Genomic DNA, 26,048 nt, shown 5'->3' with positions numbered 1-26,048 from the left:
GCCTGGTTTTGTATTTTTAATAGGGAACGAGGGCCGGGCATGGTGGCTCACGTCTGCAATCCCAGCACTTTGGGAGGCTGAGGCAGGCGGATCACCTGAGGTCAGGAGCTTGAGGCCAGCCTGACCAACATGATGAAATCTCATCTCTACTAAAAAATACAAAAATTAGCCGGGCGCGGTGGCATGCGCCTGTAATCCCAGCTACTTGGGAGGCTGAGACAGGAGAAACGCTTGAACCCAGGAGGCGGTGGTTGGGGTGAGTGCCACTGCACTCCAGCCTGGGCAACAAGAGCGAAACTCTGTCGCAAAAAAAAACCAGTCTCTATTATTTTTCCAATTTTCTTTGAGACTATATTTAAAAATAAAAACTTTTAAAAATCAAAACAAAAATGTTACTTATTTATTTATTTTTTTGAGTTGGAGTCTCACTATGTTGCCCAGGCTGGAGTGCAGTGGTGCAATCTCTGCTTGCTGCAAGCTCCACCTCCCGGGTTCACGCTATTCTCCTGCCTTAGCCTCCTGCGTAGCTGGGACTACAGATGCCTGCCACCACGCCCAGCTATTTTTTTTTTTTTTTTTTTTGAGACGGAGTCTTGTTCTGTCGCCCAGGCTGGAGTGCAGTGGCGCAATCTTGGCTCACTGCAAGCTCCGCCTCCCAGGTTCATGCCATTCTCCTGCCTCAGCCTCCTGAGTAGCTGGGACTATAGGTGCCCGCCACCACGCCCGGGTAATTTTTTGTATTTTTAGTAGAGACGGGGTTTCACCATGTTAGCCAGGATAGTCTCGATCTCCTGACCTCGTGATCCACCTGACTGGGCCTCCCAAAGTGCTGGGATTACAGGCGTGAGCCACCGCGCCTGGCCAATTTTTTTGAATTTTTAGTAGAGATGGGGTTTCACCGTGTTAGCCAGGATGGTCTCCATCTCCTAACGTCGTGATCCACCTGCCTCGGCCTCCCAAAGTGCTGGGATTACAGGCTTGAGCCACCGTGCCCATCCACTTATTTTACTTTTTGAGACAGTCTCACTCTGTTGTCCAAGATGGAGTGCAGTGGCACGATCGTGGCTCACTGCAGCGTTGAACTCCCAGGCTCAGGTGATCCTCCCACCTCAGCCTTCCTGAATAGCTGGGACTACAGACATGGTCCACCATGTCTGGCTAATTTTTCTATGTATACATATTTTCAATTATCATTCAACACCTTTGGTAAATTTTTGTATTTTTTGTAGAGACGGGGTTTTGCCATATTGCCCAGGCTGGTGTTGAACTCCTAAGCTCAAATGATTTGCCTGCTTTACCCTTCCAAATATTTTAGTTTTTGAGAAAGCTCTCACTATTTTGCCTAAGTTGGTCTTGAACTCCTGATCTCAAGCAATCCTCCTACCTCAGCCTTCCAAAGAGCTGGGAATGGCAAAAATGTTACTTATCAAAATGAAAGGCCAGGTGTGGTGGTTCACTCCTATAATCCCAGCACTTTGGAAATGCGAGGCAGGCGGATCACCTGAGGTCAGGAGTTCAAGACCAGCCTGGCCAATATGGTGAAACCCCATCTCTATTAAAAATACAACAATTTGCCAGGCATGTTGGCACAGGCCTGTAATCCCAGCTACTGAGGAGGCTGAGGCAGGAGAATCGCTTGAACCTGGGAGGCAGAGGTTGCAGTGAGCCGAGATTGCGCCACTGCACTCCAGCAGGCAAAACAGAGCAAGACCCTGTCTCAAAAAAAAAAAAATAATAATAAACGAGAGAGAATAGGTCATAGAATAAAAACATTTCAGCTCAAATTTTATTTAGTTAATTACTATTATTATTCTTTTTTGTAGCATCGGAGTCTTGCTATGTCACTCTAGCTGGCCTCAAACTCCTGGCCTCAAGCGATTCTCTTGCCTCAGTTTGCAAACTGCTGGGATTACAGACATCACCATGCCAGGCCACAACCCAAACTTGAAAAAGAAAATCTAAGTGGCCTTAGAAGAGTTTGCAAGTCACCTGACCAATGTGGTACCTCCTTAAGGAGGGCCTCTGAGGCCCGATGAAAAAGGCTTATATAAAAGGCTCATGACCAGCTCTGCCAGTGATGAACATGTGTCAAGTCGTTCTGCTGTCCCCAACTCCCGGACCCAGAGTTAGCTTCTGGCTCTGAATTAGCTTCAGCTAATAAAGAACAAAGACGGGGGGCAGAAAGGCTCCCCAAACTTGTGCAAATCCAGTGAGAAAACACTTTGCACATCATCTGTCTCAGCTGTTCTGCAGGTGAGGCACACTCAGAACTGCACCACCCCAGGCAAGCAGTTTGCCAGGACTCGGGGGCCTCAGGGTTTCATCTCGGGGCCTCCGCCTGCACCAGCGAGTGGGCCTGGCTCAGGGCGAGCCTGTCCTTCTTCTCCTTCTGCAAGACCTGCTCCTCCCACAGCGCCTGGTCCACCTGATCGTCGGTGAGCACGACAGGCTTGTACTTCTCATCGAAGAGCCGCTCGTTAGTCTCGGAATGCAGCTGCTGGGGCCCGACCACCCGCAAATGCGCCGGCAGGTGCAGGAATTCGTCGTCGTTGATGTCGCAGTCGCGCATCCGGGCCCCCAGCACCCACCAGCGACCCACGAAGCCCACGTCCAGGACCCGGCCGGGGAAGTCGGTCCAGCGGGGCTGCAGGTAGCGGCAACGCGCCTGGTAGAGGCTGGCCTGGGCGTCGAAGGGCGCCTCGTACACCAGCGAGCAGAGCCCCAGGTTGACGTGGCGCAGGCGGCCACGGCCCCGCAGCCAGAGCAGCCTCTGCACGAAGGCTTCGGACTCGCGGTTGCGGGTGGCCGGCGCCAGCAGCAGGAGGGTCCCCGACGCCTCCAGCAGCGCCTCCTCGAAGGCACCCTCGCTGGGCGCCAGCGTGAAGCAGGCCGCCGCGCCGCCCAGCAGACCCACATACACAGCGGCGCGCCCCGGCCGGGCCCTAGCCTCCGCCGCCGCGTCCCTGCAGGCCTCGGCGTAGTCCCGGAGCAGCGCGCGGGCCCAGGACCCTGAGGGGAGAGGAGCGCGGTAAGAGTGATCCGGCCGCGGCGGCCACCCACCCTGCCGCGGCGGCCACCCACCCTGCCGCCTTCCGCCGCTACTCACCCAGCCGCGCCCACACTCCCGGCTTCGCCACTACCGCGTCGCCCGCCTCTGCGCGGCGCCGGGACCAAAATCTCCTCAGAGCCGCCGCGGCCATCCTCTTCCGTCTTGGGAGTCCTTGCTCCGGGAAGAAACTCCTGATACCCGACGTTAAGAGCCCGGGAGTCTCTTCTGCGCAAGCGCCAACTTTACCGGAAGTGGCTTCCCAACGGGAGAGGATAGAAAGAGGACAGGCGCCGGATGTTGCTGTCAGGTCTGAGTAGGTTGGACTCTGACGCGTAGGCGAGACGCGCAGGCGCAGAGAGCCCCAGCCACGCCGGCCCAGGTGGCCTCAGGTGAGGGGGGGCGGAGCGCACCTGTGGGGACGGGACGACGAGTTCAAGCCTCCGTGGGTGCAGTTGGTCGCCAGGTAGGGCTGGGGGCCGAGGGACCGGCTCGGGGGCGGGGGGGAAGTGTGCCTGACCGGTCTCTGTCCTCAGCGAGGGATGCGGAGACGCCCCTGAACGACCATGGCATCGGCCGACGAGCTGACCTTCCATGGTGAGTGCGGCCCCGACGTGGCCGGATCTCCCACTCCCGCCCCGGGCCAGAACCTCCCCCCCATGCGGCTTCCAACTTCTCTACCCCGAAGCCTAGGCGGCTGTGAACCCTGACCCAGGAGTGAGACCCATCTCTGACTCGAACCCCGCCCCCGCCCTGAACTCAGACCTCAAACCCGAGCCTCTCGTCCCCAGACCCTGACCCCATCCCAGGGTCAACCCTAAGTTGCAGTTCCACTTTAGGAGGAAGGGAACAGATGTCCTCCGGATGCCTCCAAACTGAGGAAGTTGGGCCCCACCTTGGGGGAGATCAATGGCTCAGCAGAGCCTCCGCCCCCAGATGAGCATCGGTTTAGCTTGGGCCCAGTCGAGTTCTTTCCACCCCTCAAACGTGCGTGTCCCCCATATACCTCCTCCACAGAATTCGAGGAGGCCACTAATCTTCTGGCTGAGACCCCAGATGCAGCCACCACCAGCAGAAGCGATCAGCTGACCCCACAAGGGCACGTGGCTGTGGCCGTGGGCTCAGGTGGCAGCTATGGAGCCGAGGATGAGGTGGAGGAGGAGAGTGACAAGGCCGCGGTGAGTCCCTGTGTCCTGCCTCCTTGCAGCCCCCAGCTGACCCAGGCTCTCCGGGCAGGCACTGAATGCCCGCAATGTGCAGCTCCTGCAGGAGAAGCAGCAGCGGCAGCAGCCCGGATTCTGGACCTTCAGCTACTATCAGAGCTTCTTTGACGTGGACACCTCACAGGTCAGGCTGGGGAGGCAGGTGGGATGGGGCTCAGAGTTATGCTCAGGGTTCAGCCACTCTTCCCCTGGGCAGGGTGCTGGTGATGGTGGGTGCTGGTGAACGAACTGTGGTGCTCTCAAAGGGTTATGGTGGGACTGGTTATGGATCGGGACTATGGGAACACAGGGGTCACACACAATCTGGTGGGTTAGAGAAAGGCCTCCTGGGGGAGGTGAGGAATTGGCTGAGACCTAAAGGAGACAGAAGGCTTCCCTGGGGAATAGGGTAGGGAAGCAGAAGTATATGTTCTAGGCACAGGGAACAGCATATGCAGAAGACCAAAGATGGACTGGGCGCAGTGGCTCCTGCCTGTAATCCCAGCACTTAAGGGGGCCGAGGTGGGCAGATAACCTGAGGAGTTCAAGACCAGCCTGGCTAACATGGGGAAACCCCGTCTCTACCAAAAATACAAAAACTGCCGGGTGCGGGGTGGCTCATGTCTGTAATCCCAGCACTTTGAGAGGCCTGGGTGGGTGGATCACCTGAGGTCAGGAGTTTGAGACCAGCCTGGCCAAACATGGTGAAACCCCATCTCTACTAAAAATACAACAAAATTAGCCGGGCTTTGTGGTGGGCGCCTGTAATCCCAGCTACTCTGGAGGCTGAGGCAGGAGAATCGCTTGAATCCGCGAGGCAGAGGTTGCAGTGAGCCAAGATCGCGCCAGTGCACTCCAGCCTGGGCAAAAAGAATGAGACTCTGTCTCAAAAATAAAATAAGATAAATAAAATAAAATTAAATAAAAAATAAAATAAAATAGAAAAATTAGCCAAGTGCAGTGGTCGGCGCCTGTAATCCTAGCACTTTGGGATGCCGAGGCGGTGGATCACTTGAGGTCAGGAGTTGGAGACCAGCCTGGCCAACATGGTGAAACCCCATCTCTACTAAAAATACAAAAATTAGCCAGGCATGGTGGCACACACCTGTAGTCCCAGCTACTCGGGAGTCTGAGGCTCAAGAATCACTTGAACCTGGGAGGCGGAGGTGGTAGTGAGCCAAGATCGTGCCACTGCACTCCAGCCTGAACAGAGTGAGACTCTGTCTCAAAAAGAAAAAGGGGGTGCTGAGGCCGGGTGCGGTGGCTCACGCCTGTAATCCCAGCACTTTGGGAGGCCAAGGTGGGAGGATCATGAGGTCAGGAGATCAAGACCATCCTGGCTAACACGGTGAAACCCCATCTCTACTAAAAATACAAAAAATTAGCCGGGGGTGGTGGCGGGCGCCTGTAGTCCCTGCTCTTTGGGAGGCTGAGGCAGGAGAATGGTGTGAACCCAGGAGGCGGAGCTTGCAGTGAGCCGAGATGGCACCACTGCACTCCAGCCTGGGTGACAGAGCGAGACTCCGTCTCAAAACAAAAAAAAAAAGAGGGAAAAAAAAGAGGGGGCTGGGCACGGTGGCTCACGCCTGTAATCCCAGTACTTTGGGAGGCCAAGGTGGGTGGATTACCTGAGGTCAGGAGTTCAAGACCAGCCTGGCCAACATGGTGAAATCCCGTCTCTATTAAAAATACAACTATTAGCCAGGCGTGGTGGCACATGCCTGTAATCCCAGCTACTCAGGTGGCTGAGGTAGGAGAATTGCTTGAGCTCGGGAGGCAGAGGTTGCAGTGAGCCGAGATCATGCCACTACTCCATCCAGCCTGGCCGACAGAGCAAGACTCTGTCTCAAAAAAAGAAAAAAAAAAAAAAAAAGAGAGGGAAAGGCTGAGTTCTTTCAGGTGGGGCATGGAGAGAGAAGGGTGGAGGTCAGCAGGGAAGGAGCCTCTCAGGACAAGGGAGAAGCTCCTGGCAGACTTCCATCCTTGACCTTGGCCTTGCCCCCAGGTCCTGGACCGGATCAAAGGCTCACTGCTGCCCCGGCCTGGCCACAACTTTGTGCGGCACCATCTGCGGAATCGGCCGGATCTGTATGGTGAGTGAGGTTGTGCATTTGGTTCCTTGATGGATCACTCAACAAGTGTGGCCTGAGTTGCAGATGCCAGTGTATAGCTGCGGACAAATCAGTCACTCAGATAGTGTGACTTACCTGCTGTTCAGGGAGACAGAGACATGAAGGACTGCAGAGGGTGCCGGGTAGAGAGCAGCAGAGCAGACAGGAGGAGCGGCCCTGCAGTTCTGCAGGGTGCAGCAGGGCAGGCCTCCCTGAGGAGGGTGAGGGAATGAGCCTTGTTGGCAACAGGAGGGGTGGGGGAGACCTAGGAAAAGAGGCTTCCAGAAACGACGTAAGCTTCATGGCAGGAACTTGCATGAACTGCAGGGCGGCATTACCACTGGAGCGAGTGAGCTGCAGGGAGGTCACAGGCGAGGGGACAGATCACACAGGCCTCCCATGCTGTGGCAAGAAGAGATCTTTTTTTTTTTTTTTTTTTTGAGACAGTCTCACTCTGTCACCCAGGCTGGAGTGCAGTGATGTGATCTCAGCTCACTGCAATCTTCCCCTCCCGCATTCAAGCGATTCTCCTGCTTCAGCCTCCTGAGTGGCTGGGATTACAGGCACGTGCCACCACGCCCGGCTAATTTTTATATTTTTATTAGGGACGGAGTTTCACCGTGTTAGCCAGGCTGGTCTCAAACTCCTGACCTCAGGTGATCCACCCGCCTCGGCCTCCTAAGTGCTGGAATTACAGGTGTGAGTCACTGTTATCTGGCCGAGAATGGATCTTTAAGTGTTCTCGGGGTCCCTCTCGCCATCATGAGTGGCGAGGGCGGAAGCCAGGAGGCTGGGGTGGAGGTGGCCACATGGTGGGGACTGTGGATGTGGAGAGTGGCACTGGATTCTGGAACGTGCTGGGGAAGTAGAAGAGACTGGCTTTGTGGCTAGATAGGTGGGGGTGGGGGGAGTGGGAGGTTAGGAGCGGAGGCAGGCTCTAGGGATTTCTGCCTGGACTACGGGATGGATAGAGTTGCCACGTATCCACGGGACCAGCTTGGCAGTGAGGGCAGAGGGCAAGGGTGTGGATGAAGCCGGAGATGCCCATCCGGGAGCTTGAACTGGAGCCTGCAGTGCTCAGGGCAGAGCCCTGGGCTCTAGAGGAGGCATAAGGCCCTGGGCTTGAAGGAGGTCACACTACGGGTGAACGCAGACATGGGAGGGGCCAAGAACTGGGCCTGGCTGCTCCCCATGGCTGAAGGGGTCAGAGAGTCAAAGAGGAGGTGACAGGGGTTGAGGAATTGGCACCAATGAGGTGAGACACAGGCCAAGGGTGTGCAGTCCTGAGTGTTTCCGGGAGGGGGATGAACTGACAGCCAGCACTGGGCTCAGCCACCAGGAGGCCCCCGGTGTCCTGGTGAGTCAGGCAAGGTGCTTAGGAAGAGGCTGGGGTCTCAGCACAGTTCAGTCAGGATACATGTCTGCTTGTCCTGGGAGTGCAGGGCCCGGGACCCTGACTGTGCCCCCTACCCCCAGGCCCCTTCTGGATCTGTGCCACGTTGGCCTTCGTCCTGGCCGTCACTGGCAACCTGACGCTGGTGCTGGCCCAGAGGAGGGACCCCTCCATCCACTACAGCCCCCAGTTCCACAAGGGTAAGCAGACGGGCAGGCCCAATGCCTGGCAGGGCCCTGGGGTACAGGGGGTGACTGCTCACCTTGCCCCCAGTGACCGTGGCAGGCATCAGCATCTACTGCTATGCGTGGCTGGTGCCCCTGGCCCTGTGGGGCTTCCTGCGGTGGCGCAAGGGTGTCCAGGAGCGCATGGGGCCCTACACCTTCCTGGAGACTGTGTGCATCTACGGCTACTCCCTCTTTGTCTTCATCCCCATGGTGGTGAGTGTGGCCTGGTGCGGAGTGGGTGGTGGCTGTGTGGGGACACTGGCATGGTCACCTGCCGCCTCATTCCCATGGTGGTGAGGGTGGCCTGGTGCGGAGTGGGTGGTGGCTGTGGGGACTGGCATGGTCACCTGCCGCTGTGTTGCTCCCAGGTCCTGTGGCTCATCCCTGTGCCTTGGCTGCAGTGGCTCTTTGGGGCGCTGGCCCTGGGCCTGTCAGCCGCCGGGCTGGTATTCACCCTCTGGCCCGTGGTCCGTGAGGACACCAGGCTGGTGGCCACGGTGCTGCTGTCCGTGGTCGTGCTGCTCCACGCCCTCCTGGCCATGGGCTGTAAGGTACGGGTCTGGGGTGGCCACAGGTGGGGCCGAGGGGCTGGGGGGGCATGGGCTGGCCCTGCCTCTGACCCCAGGGGTCTTGTGCAGTTGTACTTCTTCCAGTCGCTGCCTCCGGAGAACGTGGCTCCTCCACCCCAAATCACATCTCTGCCCTCAAACATCGCGCTGTCCCCTACCTTGCCGCAGTCCCTGGCCCCCTCCTAGGAAGGCCCGGGTCCCACAGGTAAGGACTATTCCCAGCTGGGCTAAGGGGGCTGCCCTCCCACTCCCAGTCAAGGCGAGAGGTTCTGGGGCCACTCCCAGACAATTCTTTCTTTCAGGCAACACCTAAGTGGACCAGCCCCTCTGCCTGTCCTGCCCCCCAGACGATGACTGAAGGCTCCTTTGACACCTTGAGATGATTCTGCTACTTTCCAGACTTTTCTTACAAAGCAAACACTTTTATTTTCTATGCAAAGGTGATTCAGAGAATTTATATAAAGGCGGGCGAGGGGCAGCCAAGCAGGGAGCTTTGGGACAGGGCTGGGGCCCCCATATCCCCCCTGGGCCACCTGCTTTCCCTCCTATGGCTCCCCTGGAACAGGAGGGAGAGCCAAGGGGGCGGCCCAGCCTGGACAGCGCCCGCTCCTGCCTGGGTGCACACACGGCAGGCCTGAGCTCCAGCATCTGAGTTTGGGGGTATGAGAAACAGGGGAGCAGAAGGAGAAGAAAACTGCCTGTGCTGCAACACGTTTCCTCATTTATTTTTTCTTTCTTTTTCTTTTTTTCTTTCTTTTTTTTTTTTCTTTTTTTTTTTTTGGAGGGAGAGGTCCCTGCAAGGTCCCTTCCCGGGCAGGGGAGGGATGGAAATGCCGTCACAGTAGTAGGGACTGGAGCGTCTACAAGGATGGAGGGGAGCTACTCAGGCCTAACGTTAGCTACAAGGAAAAAGGACGCCTTCCGTGACAGATCCTTGAGGTGTCTGTGTCTGCCCCAAGTGGCCGGCAGTGGCCTTCCCTCCGGGCCCAAGGCCTGCAGCCACCTGCTCTAACTCTTGAGTTGGGGGGCGGGGGGGGGGACCTGCAGGGGCTCGGGGACAGGACAGCAGCAAGAGGCAGGGGCCGAGGACGGAGGCCTTCCCGACAGTGGGGTGGGTTGTACATTCAAGTGTGAGGTGAACCCTTTGGTGGGGAGGGGGCCCCTGAAGCCTCGGCGGGGCCACCCCTCCCCGCGGCGCCTCTGAGTCTAGGGAGAGGGGCTGCTGGCTCGGCCCGGCCGGCCTGGCTTCACAGAGGGTCTGCGGATTGACACTGGTTCTTTTCGTAAAAAAATAAAATTAAAAAAAGCAGCATGTCACGTCTGTTGTGACCGAGGCCTGGTCGTCGAAGGGGAGGCCCCGCCTGGCCAGGCTACCTTCCCACTGGAGACAGGCAGGGGGACAGGTGCTAAGGGACCTGGCAGGCAGGGCTGGCAGGCCCCATGGCGCCTGTTCCAGCAGATGACAAGCCCAGGTCAGGGTAGAGCGGGCAGGAGGGGGGACGAGGGCTCCCACAACATGATTTTGTGTAAAATATGGCAGCGACACACGCTTAGGGCCGGGAGGTGGGGGTTAGGGTGGGGACGGCGGCAACATCGTGTAAAAAAGTGTCCCAGTTCCCATAGCAAAGAGAGCTGTGACCGGGTGTTCGAGCTTCTCCAGTACAAGGGGGAAAGCTGCCCGGCGGGGGCGGCGGGCAGGGACATCATTTGGTTTCCTGGTGCTGTCAGTCCGCGGGGCGGGCCCCTAGCTGCCGTAGTGCATGGTGTTGGTCGGGATGGACATGGGCGACGCCATGGAGATGGCGGGGCCGCCCATGGTGAACTGGCTGTTGACTGCATAGTGGGCACTCGTGCTGCCACCACCACTGCCCTGGGCGCCGGAGGACCCTGTGGAGCAGGCAATGGCAGTGAGGGGCTGCCCTGGCCCGCCCAGCCCCCAGGCAGAGTCACAGAGAGAGAGAAAGGGCAGGCAAGAGGGCAGGTGGGCGGCCGGACAGAGGATGGCGACTCACACGCTAGCTCGGCCCCCACGGGCCCTGCCCCCGCCACCCTCGTTACCTTGGACAATCCCCGTGCTCATTATGGAGCCCATCCGGGAGTGGGTGTGATTGACAATCCCCGTGTTGGCTGCGCAGCGAGAGGGAGGAAAGAAGGAAGGGAGACGGCGTCACCGCCCCCAGCCACCCAGCCCATGCGCAGCAGCAGGCTGCAGAGCGAGGCAGAGAGGACGGAGAGCCTCGGCCGAGAGCCCCCAGGAAGAGGAAAAGGTGAAAGGACCAAGCAGAGGCCGACCCTGGTTGCCACAGGCCCTTCCCGGCCCCTGGGCAGTCCTGGGCACGGCTCCCTGCTGCCCCTGGCCCTGGGGGACACTCACCTAAAGGAATCAGGTTGTTGTGGCCCACGCTGGAGCCACTGGCAATAACACTGCTCAGGTCATAGGCGGTCGGCATCCCTGTGTCCAGAGAGGGAGACGTCAGGGCTGGAGGCAGAGGGGCCAGGCCTGCGGTGAGGGTGGCCTCCCGGGTTGGCTGGGCATTGGGGTGGGCCCTGCTCACCTGCCACGGCCATCCCGCTGCTGAGGTTGTAGGTGCTGCCCGTGTTCCACATGTTTTCCGAGGGAGATGTGTAGTGGGAGCCGGGTGGGGGTGAGGGCGTTGTGCCTGTGTATCTATGGCAGAGACAGAGCCATGGGCAGGGGCAAGGGGGTTGCAGGGCCGGGGCGCCCCCCCTGTGCAGGCAAGGGGCCCCTCCTACCTGAAGAAGGGGTTTTTCAGATCCAGGAGGTTACTGGACTTGGAGCCGGTCTGGTCCACCTGGGCCACAATACTGATGTCGTAGCTCTGTCTGCAGAGAGGGTGCAGGCCGTGGCATGAGCTGCTGGGCGGATGGACCCCTGCCCACCACCACCAGCCCCAGGGAGTAGTCGCACCTTTTGTTGGCAATAAGCAGACATGTCCCTGAGAGCGTGTCCCCTGCCTTGGCGAACAGTGGTGACTGGAACAGGCACCGCACCTGGTACCAGTGGGTCAGGGGCTCTGTCGGGGCTGTGGACAGCCACACGGTCATTCTGTGGAGCAGGGACAGGCACATACTTGACTGGGCCGGCGCCACCACTGGAGCCACCACCTTGTATGCCTTGAGTCCTCCCCAAGCACCTGCCCCCTCTGCCAGGGACCCCTGGGACCCTGGAGCAGAGACAGGCTGGCCCCCAGGCAGTCCCAGACACAAACATGAGCAGGCATACATGTACACATGAGGGGCCTGCAACCACGAGATCCCTACTCACCCTGACATGTGCCAAGAGACAGACACAGACCCATGAGGGACAGACACTGGGAACACAGGACACACACACACACACACACACACACACACCCCACCCACAACAGTCTCTTGCTCCGAGACAGGCTCTCACTCCCATTGGAAGGGATGGTGGAACCTGGAGCCATGTTCCACCCCCCCAGTCAGGTTGCAGCTGCAGGAAGCCCTGGGAGTGGGGAGGAGGCAGCACGGGCTGCTCTGCGGCACTCACATGGAGCCGATGAAAGCAACGTCAAACCAGAAAGCCAGGCCGTGGACCAGCCCTGAATGCAGCATGTGGAATTTGAATGGGATTTCTATCCTGGAAGGCAAAGGGCAGTGGCTGCTGGGGAAGCCAGACAGGCGCTGCCGAGAGAGAAGAGGGGGTGCCAGGTGCAGAGGCCTGGGGCCCCCGCCCACCATCTGCCCTGGGACGGCAGGATGCCGGCGGGAGCCAGGGGTGGCCCTGACCTTCGGCCTGAGCCAGGCCTGGGAGGATGGAGTGTGGGTGCCAGTACCTGTGCAAATCTCCTTCTTTGGCTTCTAAGAAGTTCACCGTGTACTTGACAGACTTGGCCATCAGGATCCGGATGTCAAATGTGTCCTGGGAGAGACCACAGGTGTGACGTGGCATCTGACGCCAGGGCCAGCATGGGAGGGGAGAGCCCTGCCCCTTCCCCCAGGTCTGCCCACGGCTTCTAGGCTGTGCAGCTAAAACGAGCTTGCTCTTCCCAGACACGCCGTGAGGAGGGGGAACCGGCACAACGCCACCGAGGGCAATTAGGTGACAGCTCTCCAAATGACAAGTGTTTATCCACATAAAAGATTTGGCACTACAGGAGTTTAACCTCCAGATACATGAACACATCAACAAACTTACATGTATAATTAGATTGTCCGTGGTAGCGACACACTGGAAACCATCTAATTAAACCAGTGATGGCTCTCCCATCAAAGACCATGCGGACGTGAGAAAGAATGAAGAGGCTCTTTATGAACAGATGGGGAAAGATCTCCAAGCTAAATCATTAAGCAAGTTAACCAAAAAAGCAAGTTGAAGAACTAGGTGCTAGCTGGGTGTGGAATTGTATGTCTGTAACTCCAGCTACTCAGGAGGCTGAGGCAGGAGGATCGCTTAAGCCCGAGAGTGTGAATCAAGCCTGGGAAACACAGGGAGACCCTGTCTCTTAAAAACAACAACAACACTGGTGCTGCTGTCCACTCCCAGCAATGTTTATATCCAACTAACACACCTGCCATGAACTATGTAAACCGAATAAAATCCAAAGAAAAGAATAAACCAGTTGTTGGAAGCACTGGTGACCAACCAGAGCGGCCAGGATTTTGGGGATCAAGCTCCTGGAAAGGAGGGAAATGCCCTTTCTGGAGGGAGCCCTTTCTGGCCTCTACCTTTTCCCCATGGGGAGGGCAGAAAACGGCCACCTCGACCTTTCAGCAGCTTCCTTGGGTGGGGAAAGCAAAATGGGAGCTCAGGGTTACCAAGGCAGCTCGGACTCAAGGGGCTGTGATGTCAAAGCAAAGGGAAATAAGTGCAGGAGGGCGAGGTGGGCGGTGCACACTCAGTGTGCTTGTGAAATTGGCCAACTCCTGAGCTTTGAGCGAGGCAGGGCATCAGAGGCTAAGACACCAAGCAGAAAGCCGATAATAAGAGGCTCAACGCCAGGTGCAGTGGCTTATGCCTATAATCCCAGCACTTTGGGAGGCCGAGGCGGACGGATCACCTGAGGTCAGGAGTTCAAGACCAGCCTGAGTAACACAGTGAGGCCCCATATCTACAAAAAAAATAAATTAGCTGGGCATGGTGGCACACTCCTATAGTTCCAGCTACTTGGGAAGCTGAGGCAGGAGGATCACTTGCGTCTGGGTGATCGAGGCTGAAGTAAGCCATGAAGTGATTGAGCCACTGTACTCCAGCCTGGGGAACAGAGTGAGATCCTGTTTCAAAAAACAATAAAAGCTAACGGGTGGTTCAGCAGCATATTGGTAATGAGGCTAACCACTGGACTTGCATTAACATTACCAAAGGCTGTACCATAAAGCAGCACCTTCTCAAACTGTGGCCTCTTCCAAGGCACCCTCATCATAATACAAAATTTGCATAATACCACCAAAATATTTCCTGCTTTTTTCACTCATTCACTCCCCAGTGATATCACAAAAGACTGAACACGCTGGGCATGGTGGCTCACGCCTGTAATCCCAGCACTTTGGGAGGCTGAGGTGGGTGGATCACCTAAGGTCAGGAGTTTCAGACCAGCCTGGCCAACATGGCGAAACCCCATCTCTACTAAAATTACAAAAAACTAGCTGGGAGTGGTGGCAAGCGCCTGTACTCCCAGCTACTCAGGAGTCTGAGAATCGCTTGAGCCCGGAAAGTGGAGGTTGCAGTGAGCTGACATCATGCCACAGCACTCCAGCCTGGGCAACAGAGCAAGACTCCGTCTCAAAAAAAAAAAAAAAAAAGAAAAAGAAAATGAGAGAAAAAAATGGATGGGAAAGACAGCAAAGAGTATAACAATCATCTGAGATATGGTGAAAAGGTTCACTGTACACGTAATTGGAATCCCAGAAGGAGAAAGAATGGGGCAGACGTAGTGTTTAAAGAGATATTATCCAAGATAGTCTAAGAGTCTCCCAAAACGAATGAAAAACATCAAGAGCAGGGGGAAAACAGAATAAAATGGAACTTTTTTTTCTTTTTTTTTGAGACGGAGTCTCACTCTGTCGCCCAGGCTGGAGTGCAGTGGTGCGATCTCGGCTCACTGGAAGCTCTGCCTCCCGGGTTCCTGCCTCAGCCTCCTGAGTAGCTGGGACTACAGGCACCCGCCACCACGTCTGGCTAATTTTTTGTATTTTTAGTAGAGATGGGGTTTCACCGTGTTGGTCTCAATCTCCTAACCTCGTGATCTGCCCGCCTTGGCCTCCCAAAGTGCTGGGATTACAGGTGTGACCCACTGCACCTAGCTTTTTTTTCCTTTTGATTTTTAAATCATGGATCTATGTATCAAAAATCTCAAATAAAATCAATCAATAAATCACATCAGCTCACCAAGGATAAATTCATCTAGTAATGGTTCTTTTTTATTTTTATTATTTATTTATTTTAATTTTAAAAATAGTGATGGCGTCTGTGTGGCCCGGGCTGATCTTGAACTCCTAAGCCTAAATGCCCCCCCGCCTTAGCCTCATCTAACAATGGTCCACATGTATTGCATGTTTGCTGTGTGCTAAGTGTCTACATGCATTGACACTTTTGGCCCAAATCTCTGTGAGAGCGCTGTGCAGGGCAGAGGAGAGGGCTCAGAGAGGGGCTGTAGCTTCCTGAGGGCTGCACAGCTGCACAGCAATGGCAAGTGATCACTGCAGCAGTACCCTGGAGGCCCTACTCACCACCACAGGCTGCCGGAAATACTCATCCACCGCGGCACCTCGGAGGGCCGACAGGTCCACTCCATGGAAGGATGGCTGGTACCTGTGGACAGGCCCCACCCCCACAGCAAGGTCAGGGCTGCAGAAGAGGCAGGTGGGGTAGCCCTGCCTTCTCTCCCAGTCAGCCCTCATCTAGCCCAAGTCTTTCAGAAAAAGAGGAGTGCAGGCTCTCTGGGGAGCTGGGGCTGTCCCTGAGAAGGCAGGCTGTGGGGCCCAGGCGGGACACCCAGGGCACACTCACCAGAAGTTGGCCTTGGTGAACTGCTCCATGTAGAGCTGTTCATCCGTGAAGGGTGCAAGGTGGACGTCACCAATGGTAGGAAACATGTTTCCTGGGAGTGGGGCAGGGAGGGGTGCTGGCGTCAGGTGACACATCCCACACTGCCTGGCAGAGCTTCCAAAGGACCCCAAGACCCCCAACCCTGGGTGCTCCCAGCCTGTCATCCATTCGTTCCTGCACTCCTGTGACAGTGGCACCGAGCGCCTATTCTGATCAGTGTTTCATCACCACCACGGGTACCTGACCTGCACCAGCTCACGAATTCCACCTGAGATTGGGAGGCTGGTGGCTCATCTTTATGTCCTATTACTAGACCTGGCAGGTGTGAGGGACCTGCCAAAGACTCACGGGGAAGCAGGCAGTGCCCGGGATGTGGCCAGGCGCTGCCTCTCAGGCCCTGCCGTCTGTGCATGTGTGCAGCCGGGAAAGCATAGCAAAGTTGCTCTGGACAGAGGGAGGGTGGTGGGCCCCGGGCTACCCCAACGCCGCTGGGGACCTCAGTTGAGGCCAAGAGCCAGGTGGGGGAAGCCAAATCCACACCACAGGGACTGCCTAGGTTCTGGCACAGGCACCCAGCCGGCAGGATGGGCCACTTGGCCTGCCTGGTCTGAGCACACAGACTGAGGGAAGGGCAGGGCCTCCCTCTGTGACTCAAGGGTAGACGCATGAGTCAGGGCCAGTGGCAGGGAGGATCAGGGCCCCGCAGCCCCGCCTGCCCCAAGGAGCACCTGGCCTCCAGATGTGGGCCCCCCAGCCTTGCAAGCTGGGGGAGGAGATCCTGAGGTATCAGTGGGACTCTGCCTCCTCCTTACGCCACCAGGCTGTACCCGAGGCGAGAGCTGCAGGGCTGCAGCTGCTGGAACGGGGAGGGAGATGCACATGCTGCGGCTTCTGCCCTGGGGGACCTGGGGGCACCATGGGAAGTGACCCAGCCTAGAAGGAACCTCTGGCTCCTGCTGACCAGGAGACATGTGACTGGGAGAGGGGAGGGCTGCCTTTAACCCCTGGAAGAGCTTCCTGAGCTGGACAGGAGTACTCCTTGCACAGGCCTGGCCTCCCCCCTCCCTGCAAGCTGGCTGCTGGGCCGTGGGGGGCACATGCAGCTGCCCACAGAGCCTGACTGCCATCTGGCTTCATGTCCCATCAGGAGGGGCCCTCTCTGCTGGGGCTGTCCCCACCCAAATCCCCACCATCAGGGCAGAAGGGGAGGAGAGTGGGGCCCACAGCCCCTGGAGCAGCCTTGCCTCCCATACTCACACCCAAGACATGAGACACAGCTGTGGGACGCCACCTCCCACCTCCAGGAGCACAGCCAGCCAGGACCCTAGGGCCTGGATCCAGGGCAGGCCAGAGACGAGAGTGGAAGCTTCCCCCCTGCCCCTGCCTGCACAAGCCCCACCAGCCTGCTGCTGCCCACGCTCCATCCCATGGCTGCTACCCTGGCTGGGGACCTGTCCCCCGCCACACGCACACACAGCTGCTTGCCTGTACAGAAATGCTCAGACGCTCACGTACCTAGCATGAGAAGAGCCACAGGCACATGCCTCAGGCGTCAGGGCTGCACAGACCCCAAGACAGATGGGCAAATAGAAACAGTCACCCAGGCCAGGCACAGTGGCTCATGCCTATAATCCCAACACTTTGGGAGGCTGTGGCGGGTAGATCACCTGAGGTCAGGAGTTCGTGACCAACCTGACCAACACGGTGAAACCCCGTCTCTACTAAAAATACAAAACTTAGCTGGGCGTGGTGGTGCACACCTGTAATCCCAGTTACTCAGGAGGCTGAAGCACAAAAATTGCTTGAACTGGGGAGGTGCAGGTTGCAGTGAGCCGAGATCGCACCACTGCACTCCAGCCTTGGCAACAAGAGTGAAACTCTGTCTCAAAAAAAGAAACAGTCACCCAGTGACCAGAGGCCATACCCAGAGGCACGGATGGGAAGTGACAGATGGGCTTGCCAGACAGCTACCTCACCTCCTCACACACGTACACTCGCACCCACACCCCTGCATTTGCACACATGCTCGCCCACCCCACCTCCTGGACTGTGAGGAGAGCAGGGCTTGTTGGGGAACTGCTGACCACAGAACCTGTCCCAATCCCCACTCCCAGCCAGAGGCTGTCCCGCAGGAGCAGGACATGGGACGGCAGAGGTGCCAGGAGATGCTCTGTACCCTGTCTGGGCGAGTGGGCAGCTGGGTGTCTGGCCGTGTTTGGGGCCCAGGGCTCCAAAAGCCACAGCTGGCTGGAGTGGGGTTGGGGTGGGAGCGGGGGAAAAGCCCAGGCTTCCCTACACCCCGGGCCACTGACAGCAAGCAGGGAGCTGAAGCACTGATGGCCTGGCTCAGCGGCAGCCAGGGGCTCCACCGAGGGGCCCGGCCTGTGTACCCCCCAGTGCTCACCGCTGGGCTTCAGGTACTTCTTGGCGTGGAGGTAGCTCTCCAGCATGCGCTCGTTGAAGAGCATGTAGCCCATGGGCTCCGAGATGATGATGTCCACCTGCTCGGGGAGTGACACCTCCTCCACCTTGCCCGGGATGACCACGATGCGGTCCGTCAGGTTGTTACTCTTCACCAAGACCTGCAGGCGGGCAGGGCCATGTGGGCTTCCCTGCGTCTTCCTGCCATGGGGCCCTCCCTAGACCTGCTCTCAAGGGACAGCCTCCATCCACACATGGGCATCGGGTGCCCCTCTGCCTGCTTCGCTGGCGCCCCAACCATGGCTGCGATTGGACATAGCCTGTTAAGAGCTCACTGTGGGCCGGGCACGGTGCCTCATGCCTGTAATCCCAGCACTTTGGGAGGCCGAGGCAGGCGGACTGCTTGACCTCATAAGTTGGGAGACTAGCCTGACCAACATGGAGAAACCCTGTCTCTACTAAAAATACCAAAAAAAAAAAACTTTTTTTTTTTTTCTTTTCTTTGAGACAGATTCTCACTCTGTTGCCCAGGCTGGAGGTGGTAGTGGCGCCATCTCGGCTCACTGCAACCTCTGCCTCCCGGGTTCTAGCGATTCTCCCACCTCAGCCTCCCGAGTAGCTGGGACTACAGGCACCCACCACCACGCCTGGCTAATGGGGTTTTGCCACGTTGGTCAGGCTGGTCTCGAACTCTTGACCTCAGGTGATCCGCCCACCTAAGCCTCCCAAAGTGCTGGGATTACAGGTGTGAGCCACCATGCCTGGCCTAAAAATACAAAAATTAGCCAGTTGCAGTGGTGGATCCCAGCTATTCAGGAGCCTGAGACAGGAGAATCACTTGAACCCGGGAGGTGGAGGTTGCAATGAGCCAGGATCGCACCACTGCACTCAAGCCTGAGCAACAGAGTGAGACCCCCCCCCCAAAAAAAAGAGAGTTCACTGTGACCCCGGCCCTGCCTCAGGGCCGTCCCCTGCTGCGGCCTCCTAGGTCCCCCACCCTGCGTCGACAACTGCTGGTGGCTGCAAAGAGGGGGACGAGCAGACATCACAACAGCCACCAAAGCTAAAGCTGGATGCACCCCCAACCCAGCGATTCCAGGGCTAGGGTGTGTCCTACAGACACAACCGCATGTGGGAGAGGGGCTCAGGACAGCAGCATCGGCCACGTGAAGACCTGGAAGGAGTCTGGGTGTCGCTGCGGACACAATGCAGCTAAAGCAACAGCGGCACGGCTGGGCACAGGGGTGCTCTGCGGCGGCAAGACAGAACAAAGATGGCCCCTCCACGACCCCGGCGACCCCAGATCCATGGGAGAGGCAGAGCAGGGAATGGAGGGTGCAGCCTCCACTGGTGCGAGAGGACGCTCACGGAATAGCTCTGCTCAGACTTTGTGGCCGTAGCTCCTCTCTCATGATGGGGCTGGGGGTGGGAGCCGGGGTGGGGAAGGAGAGCACGCTGTCTGCTCTTTTTTAGCTTTTATGTTTTGAACTTTGTGAATGAAGGTTTCAGTGCAAAAAAAAAAAAAAAAAGAAAACAGGGAAATGACATGTGGCCCTGACTACCGGCCATGAGAGAAAATCATCTCAGGCCCTGAAGCCCCTCCCCGAAATGACTGTCTTGGGGACAATAAAGAGACCAAAGCACAGAAGTAATGTCCCCAGGCCCCTGGGGGTTCCCAAGCTTCTCTAGGCTGGGGCCGGCATGGCACTCATGGGCGAGGACGAGGCTGGGTGGGCACCAGCGGGCCACTGACCTCAGCGTGCTGGGCCATGGTGCTGGCCTCCACCGCGTAGATTTTCCGTGCTCCAGCTTGGGCGGCAAAAAACGACAGGATCCCAGAGCCACAGCCAACATCAAGAACGATCTGAGGGAGGAGTGGGAGGTGAGAGCGAGACACAGGAGGCGACGGTGATGGGGAGGTGACAGTGATCATAAGGGATGTGCACATCATGAGGCGTCTGTCTTCACTCTCAATGTTTGCCCTTTATGGGCTCTTGGTCAAAATGAAGCGAGAACTCAAGATGAGCCATGGGCCAGTCCTCCGGGAGGAGAAGCCCTGGGGAAGCTCCCGCTCGGCCCCAACCCTGTGGCCGGCAGGCCTCCGGGAGGAGAAGCCCTGGGGAAGCTCCCGCTCAGCCCCAACCCTGTGGCCTGCAGGCCTCTGGATCGTCTGGGGTGAGTGGCACGGGCCTCCCCTGGAAGCTCACTGGCAGTTGAAAAGCATTTTTCCGGGGCCTCCGCAGTTCTAGCATGGAGGAAAGGGGCCCGAGTTGTTGGTGGCAGTGTCTCCCAGCTCCATGCTGACTCATGCCTGGAGAAGCAGCCCGTCTTGGCTGGGGCAGGTGAGCCGCCCAAGCCCTGGGGCCGGCTGGGCTCCCCGCAGGGCTACTGGCCCGTGGTGGTCACTCATGGCAGAGTCCAGGCCAGGGTCTGGGAGAACACACCACCTGTTCTGGATTTGTGGGATTGCTTCCACACGAGCAGACCAAGGACAGACATTCCTGGTGGTGACAGGCATGAGCTTTTGAAGGACAAATGCTCTGGGCACGGGGAGTGCCTGCAGGGGAAGCTGGGGTCAGGTGGGAAGGCCTCAGGGTACTGATCAGAGCTCCAGATGAACCAGGAAATGGATCTCCATCCTTGGGGAGCAGGAAGGGACTTCACCAACGGAGGACGTCCTTCCCAGACCTCAGCGGCCAGGAGGAGGCTCGGGATGGCCCTGCCAGGGCAGACACTCTTGTGTCAAGACAACTCCTCCCCAGGGCCCAGGGTCTACCATCCTCTGGGATGGTAAGCGATGCTAGGGGGGCATGATCCAGGCGCTGGATGAGGCAGATCCATGCAGATCCACGTGGAGAGATCCCCAAAATACTTGGAGGAAAAAAACAGGCTCCCATTTGATTCAAAAGAGAAAAGTGGCCAGGTGCGGCGGCTCACACCTGTAATCTCAGCACTTTGGGAGGCTGAGGCGGATGAACTGCTTGAGGCCAGAAGTTTGAGACCAGCCTGGGCAACATGGCAGAACCCCATCTCTACTAAAAATACAAAAATTAGCCGGGCATGGTGGCACATGACTGTAATCCCAGCTACTTGGCTGGCTGAGGCCCAAAAATCGCTTGAACCCAGGAGGCAGAGGCTGCAGTGAGCTGAGATTGTGCCACTGCATTCCAGCCTGGGTGACAGAGTGAAATCTGTCTCAAAAAACCCCCCAAAAACAGAAAGAGAAAACAAAAATTCTGAGTAAGCCGGGTGCAGTGGCTCATGCCTGTAATCCAAGCACTTTGGGAGGCTGAGGTGGGTGGATCATGAGGTCAAGAGATCTAGACCATCCTGGCCAACATGGTGAAACCCTGTCTCTACCAAAAATACAAAAATCCGCTGGGCTTGGTGGTGTGTGCCTGTAGTCCCAGCTACTCAGGAGGCTGAGGCAGGAGAATCGCTTGAACCCGGGAGGCGAGGTTGCAGTGAGCCGAGATTGTGCCACTGCACTCCAGCCTGGTAACAAAGCAAGACTCCATCTCATAAAAAAAAAAAGTAAAAATAAAAAAATAAAAAAGGTAGACACCAAAAACTCTGGCAAATGGGATGAGAAGGGAATACATTATACATTTCTACTTTTTTTTTTTTAAGACGGAGTCTTGCTCTCTTGCCCAGGCTGGAGTGCAGTGGCACAATCTCGGCTCACTGCAACCTCCGCCTCCCAGGTTCAAGTGATTCTCCTGCCTCAGCCTCCTGAGTAGCTGGGACTACAGGTGCCTGCCACCATGCCCAGCTAATTTTTGTATTTTATTTTAGTAGAAATGGGCTTTTGCCATGTTGGCCAGGGTGGTCTCGAACTGCTAACCTCAAGTGATCCACCTGCCTCAGCCTCCCAAAGTGCTGGGATTACAGGTGTGAGCCACTGTGCCTGGCCGATTTCTACTTTTGAATACAGACGTTCTGCTCTGTTCTCTCTCTCTTTAATCATGAGTGCACATTATTTGGTGATATCAAAAAGCTTATTTATTTTGTTTTTGAGGCAGGGTCTCGCACTTTGGCTCAGCCTGGAGAGCAGTACCCCAATCACAGCTCACCGCAGTTTCAACTTCCTGGGCTCAAATGATCCCCCTGCCTTGGCCTCTCAAAGTGCTGGGATTACAGACAGGTGTGAGCTACTCTGCCCAGCTCAATAAAATAATTGTAAAATATACGCTGATGTCTGTATGGGGAAAAATCTTGAAGAGACCTCATACTGAGGGGTAGCGGCTATCTTGGAGGGAACTGATAGAGGCCTCTCAAGCCTATAATGTACATGCTGTGTTGAGTTTATATATCAAATGCATTTTTCTTGCTTTTTGTTTTTTTTTGTTTGTTTGTTTGTTTGTTTTTTGAGATGGAGTCTCGCTCTGTTGCCCAGGCTGCAGTGCAGTGGCGCGATCTCAGCTCACTGCAAGCTCTGCCTCCCGGGTTCATGCCATTCACCTGCCTCAGCCTCCTGAGTAGCTGGGACTACAGGCGCCCACCACCACGCCCAACTAATTTTTTTGTATTTTTTAGTAGAGACGGGGTTTCATCGTGTTAGCCAGGATGGTCTCGATCTCCTGACCTTGTGACCCACCCGCCTGGGCATCCCAAAGTGCTGGGATAACAGGCGTGAGCCACCGCGCCTGGCCTTGTTTATTTGTTTTTTTTTAAGAGACAAGAGTCTCGCTCTGTCGCCCAGGCTGGAGTGCAGTGGCAGAATCATAGCTTACTGCAGCCTCAAACTCATGGACTGAAGCGATCCTCCTGCCTCAGCCTCTGCAGTAGCTGAGATAAATGCATTTCTAATCTGAGAAAATTAAAGAAAAAATCAATGAGCAAAGAAAAAAAAAAACCGAGACAGAAGCAGAGAGGTGGGCACATGCGCAGGCCACTCACCTTGTCCTTGAAGTCGGTGTGGTTTTGCAGGATGGCGCGCTGGTAGGTGCCTGTCCGCACGTAGTCCTGCATCATGTTCTGCTGCTGGGACAGGTAGCCATAAAACTGGAACAGAGACACACCAATGGCACGGGGCACATGATGGCACGAGGCAGCCAAGGCCCTGGCCAGCCCTGTGATAGAGCAAGGGGCCATCTAGGGCACAAACCTCCCTCGGGAGGTCGTGTACCCTCTGCCTGGGCCCCACTAGCAGCTCCAGCAGAGGGAGCAGGAAGCCGGAGGGCAGCCCCCAGGAGGACACCGCCACTATCACTGCAGCCGATGGCAACAGCTGGATGCCGCCTGGACCTGGAAGCCGCCCAGGAGAACTCAAGATTTGCCACAGGCAGGGTTCTGGCATCGGGGGCCACCTGCCTCATCTTGAGGGCCCCAAAGAAGAAGAGAAGTGGATCGAACAGAGCCCTAGAACTCAGAGCGCCAGGCAGGTGAGGTGTGGTGTCTCTCTGTAAGACAACGGGCGATCGGGAGGCAGCGTGGCACCTGGGCAGGGGCACAGGCTTTGGCATCAGGCAGACCTGGCTTCCCATCTTGGCTCTGTTGCATAATAGCTGTGTGACTTGGAGCAAGTCACTTAACCTCTCTGAGCCTCAGTTTTCTCATCTGTAAAATGGGGACAATAATAGCACTTACCTCCTAGCGTTGTTGGGAGGGTCCAAGTGCTTCTATGCATGTGACAGCGCTTAGACCAGGGCCTGGCATGCAGGGAGCGCTCAGGGCATTGTAACTGCTCTACCGTTATTCACAACGCCTGTGGCCCTGAGCTCCACCTGTGCTCAGATCCTTCCAGCAACCCTCTCAGGCAGGCACCTGCATCTCCGCTTCACAGATGAGGAAACTGAGGCCCAGCCAGCGGAGGAAACCTGCCCAAGGCTACATGGCCAGTAAGGGACAGAGCCAGGACGGGAACTTGGGTGGGCCTTCCCTGTGCTGTGTGGCCTCCTGCGGGTGGGTGGCAGGGGGGCTGCCGGGGGGAGGCGGCCTGGCTGAGGGGGAGTGCAACCCACCTGGAAGTACTGCACGGCAGAAGACTCCTCCGTCCGCTCGCTGAACACGGACCGCTCCAGGGTGTGGCCCCGGCAGGTTTTCAGGATGTTGTAGAAGGAACAGAAATCTGGAACAGGGAAGCCAAGTCACCTGGGGGCGGTCAGCAACCCAGCATGTGGCCATCTGGGAGGGAAGGTTCTGGATGGCCGTATGTCCTGACGTTTCTCCCTTGAACATACAGGGCTGGTGATTTCTCTTCCCCGAAAAACAATTTTCAAAGTTCAAAGAAAAGATGAAGGGCAGCCATGCCTGCACCGTGGTGACTGACATGAGAAGAGGGCAGGTAGCCTGCATGTGGGGCTGCTGTCTGTTGGGAGTGGGCCTGGGGATTCCTTACCAAAGGGCAGCTTGGTGAAGCTCTCTCAAGCACACGCCCACTGGCCCAGGAGTCAAAGCTCTGGCAAATAAGCCCAAGTCCACCCAGAAGCTCAGGGCAGCATCTGTGTGGGGACAGCAGACACTGCAATGTCCAGTAAGAGGGGACTGGACAAACGCCAGGGGCAGAGAAAAGCACAGTAGAGGCCAGGTGCAGTGGCTCATGCCTGTAATCCCAGCACTTTGGGAGGCTGAGGTGGGAGGCTGATGTGGGCAGATCAGTTGTCAGGAGTTTCAGACCAGCCTGGGCAACATAACAAGACCCTGCCTCGTTAAAAAACAAAAACAAAAACAAGAAATAAAAAATTAAGAAAAGCATGGCAGAGAATCACCAATCACCACCCTTCCCAGAGATGCAATGGTATGTGGCCCTTTAAAGCAGGCTCTATCTATTTGGCTGGGGACAGTGGTTCTCAACTGTAATCCCAGCACATTGGGAGGCTGAGGCGGGTGGACTGCTTGAGCCCAGGAGTTTAAGAGGCCAGCCTGGGCAACATAGCAAGACCCTGTCTCTACAAGAAATAATAAGCCGGGCACGGTGGCTTATGCCTATAATCCTAGCACTTTGGGAGGCTGAGGCGAGTGGATCACTTGAGGTCAGGAGTTCGAGACCAGCCTGGCCAACATGGTGAAACCCTGTCTCTATTAAAAATACAGAAATTAGCCAGGGGTGGTGGCGGGCACCTGTAATCCCAGCTACTCAGGAGGCTGAGGTGGGAGAATCACTTGAACCCGGGAGGTGGAGGTTGCAGTGAGCCAAGATTGTGTGACTGCACTCCAGCCTGGGCAACAGAGTGAGACTCTGTCTCAAAATAAAATAAAATAAAATAAAATAAAATAAAATAAAATAAAATAAAATAAAGCTATATTTATTAACATAGAATAATAGCCACTAAATTATATCAAGTAAAAAACAAAACAATATTTAAAAGACAATCTCTTTAAAAATTAAAAGACACGGTCAGGCATGGTTGCTCACGCATGTAATCCTAGCACTTTGGGAGGCGGAGGCAGGCGGATTACCTGAGGTCAGGAGTTCAAGACCAGCCTGGCCAACATGGTGAAACCCCCGTCTCTACTAAAAATACAAAAAATTATCTGGGTACAGTGGCACGTGCCTGTAATCCCGGCTACTCAGGGCGCTGAGGCAGGAGAATCGCTTGAACCTGGGAGACGGAGGTTGCGGTGAGCCGAGATCGCGCCACTGCACTCCAGCACTCCAGCCTGGGTGACAGAGCGAGACTCCGTCTCAAAAACAATGAAAAGACACAGTTGGGGATGAGCAAGTTCTGGAGATGGGCGGTAGTGACAGTTGCACAACAATGTTAATGTGCTGCTTGCTACCAACCTACACACTTCAAAAGGGTTAAAATGATCACATTTTGTTATGTAGATTTTAGCACAACTTTTAAAAACTGACAGAACTGAAATAAAAAATATTAAAATACAAATAGTCTTAAGAGTGGGAACGGCCGGGTGCAGTGGCTCATGCCTGTAATCCCAGCACGTTGGGAGGCTGAGGCGGGTGGAGCACTTGAGGCCAGGAGTTTGAGACCAGCCTGGGCAATATGAAAAACTCCATGTCTACTATATTAAAAACACAAAAATTAGCCAGGCACGGTGGCACACACATGTAGTCCCAGCTACGCGGGAGGCTGAGGCATAAGAATC

The 26,048-nt window shown here is 56.3% G+C and overlaps 3 protein-coding genes across 9 annotated transcripts in view; 1 reads left to right on the top strand and 2 right to left on the bottom strand.

Moving 5' to 3' along the window:
- Positions 1 to 1,759: 1,759 nt before the first annotated feature.
- TIMM29 (translocase of inner mitochondrial membrane 29) lies at positions 1,760 to 3,235 on the bottom strand. The gene is made up of 2 exons (XM_524443.8): positions 3,107 to 3,235; positions 1,760 to 3,009 (listed from the first exon to the last, which is right to left on the bottom strand). Exons 1-2 carry the CDS (start codon positions 3,198 to 3,200, stop codon positions 2,321 to 2,323), a joined length of 783 nt encoding a protein of 260 aa, XP_524443.1. The 5' UTR covers positions 3,201 to 3,235; the 3' UTR covers positions 1,760 to 2,320.
- A 101-nt stretch (positions 3,236 to 3,336) lies between these two features.
- On the top strand, positions 3,337 to 9,857 carry YIPF2 (Yip1 domain family member 2). Of its 4 annotated transcripts, none has more exons than XM_009434703.5 (10): positions 3,337 to 3,438; positions 3,583 to 3,643; positions 4,064 to 4,224; positions 4,307 to 4,393; positions 6,254 to 6,341; positions 7,836 to 7,952; positions 8,026 to 8,192; positions 8,348 to 8,530; positions 8,618 to 8,753; positions 8,851 to 9,857. In XM_009434703.5, the coding sequence occupies exons 2-9, from the start codon at positions 3,613 to 3,615 to the stop codon at positions 8,732 to 8,734; spliced, it is 951 nt and encodes a 316-aa protein (XP_009432978.1). In that variant the 5' UTR covers positions 3,337 to 3,438; positions 3,583 to 3,612; the 3' UTR covers positions 8,735 to 8,753; positions 8,851 to 9,857. The 4 variants fall into 4 exon arrangements, with proteins under 4 accessions (XP_009432978.1, XP_054530049.1, XP_009432977.1 ...); XM_054674074.2 differs by having other exon boundaries at positions 8,834 to 9,857; XM_009434702.5 differs by having other exon boundaries at positions 3,349 to 3,512; positions 8,834 to 9,857.
- CARM1 (coactivator associated arginine methyltransferase 1) overlaps positions 8,950 to 26,048 on the bottom strand; it is a 51,563-nt gene continuing 34,464 nt past the window's right edge. For 2 of the 4 annotated variants that reach the window (XM_016935026.4, XM_016935028.4), the window contains exons 3-16: positions 23,963 to 24,069; positions 22,899 to 23,003; positions 19,753 to 19,863; positions 17,983 to 18,160; positions 15,540 to 15,630; positions 15,260 to 15,341; positions 12,367 to 12,452; positions 12,081 to 12,170; positions 11,478 to 11,615; positions 11,303 to 11,392; positions 11,104 to 11,216; positions 10,923 to 11,000; positions 10,607 to 10,675; positions 8,950 to 10,435 (exon numbers count right to left, since the gene is read on the bottom strand). In XM_016935026.4, coding sequence (XP_016790515.1) covers positions 10,293 to 10,435; positions 10,607 to 10,675; positions 10,923 to 11,000; positions 11,104 to 11,216; positions 11,303 to 11,392; positions 11,478 to 11,615; positions 12,081 to 12,170; positions 12,367 to 12,452; positions 15,260 to 15,341; positions 15,540 to 15,630; positions 17,983 to 18,160; positions 19,753 to 19,863; positions 22,899 to 23,003; positions 23,963 to 24,069 — 1,481 coding nt within the window. In that variant the 3' untranslated portion in view covers positions 8,950 to 10,292. The remainder of the gene's footprint in view (positions 10,436 to 10,606; positions 10,676 to 10,922; positions 11,001 to 11,103; positions 11,217 to 11,302; positions 11,393 to 11,477; positions 11,616 to 12,080; positions 12,171 to 12,366; positions 12,453 to 15,259; positions 15,342 to 15,539; positions 15,631 to 17,982; positions 18,161 to 19,752; positions 19,864 to 22,898; positions 23,004 to 23,962; positions 24,070 to 26,048) is intronic. The other 2 variants (XM_016935027.4, XM_063801186.1) reach the window with 1 other exon arrangement.

Source organism: Pan troglodytes, chromosome 20 (assembly GCF_028858775.2).
Source record: "Pan troglodytes isolate AG18354 chromosome 20, NHGRI_mPanTro3-v2.0_pri, whole genome shotgun sequence".
In the NCBI taxonomy this organism is placed as follows: Eukaryota; Metazoa; Chordata; class Mammalia; order Primates; family Hominidae; genus Pan; species Pan troglodytes.
This window is presented reverse-complemented; position numbering and strand designations above follow the sequence as displayed.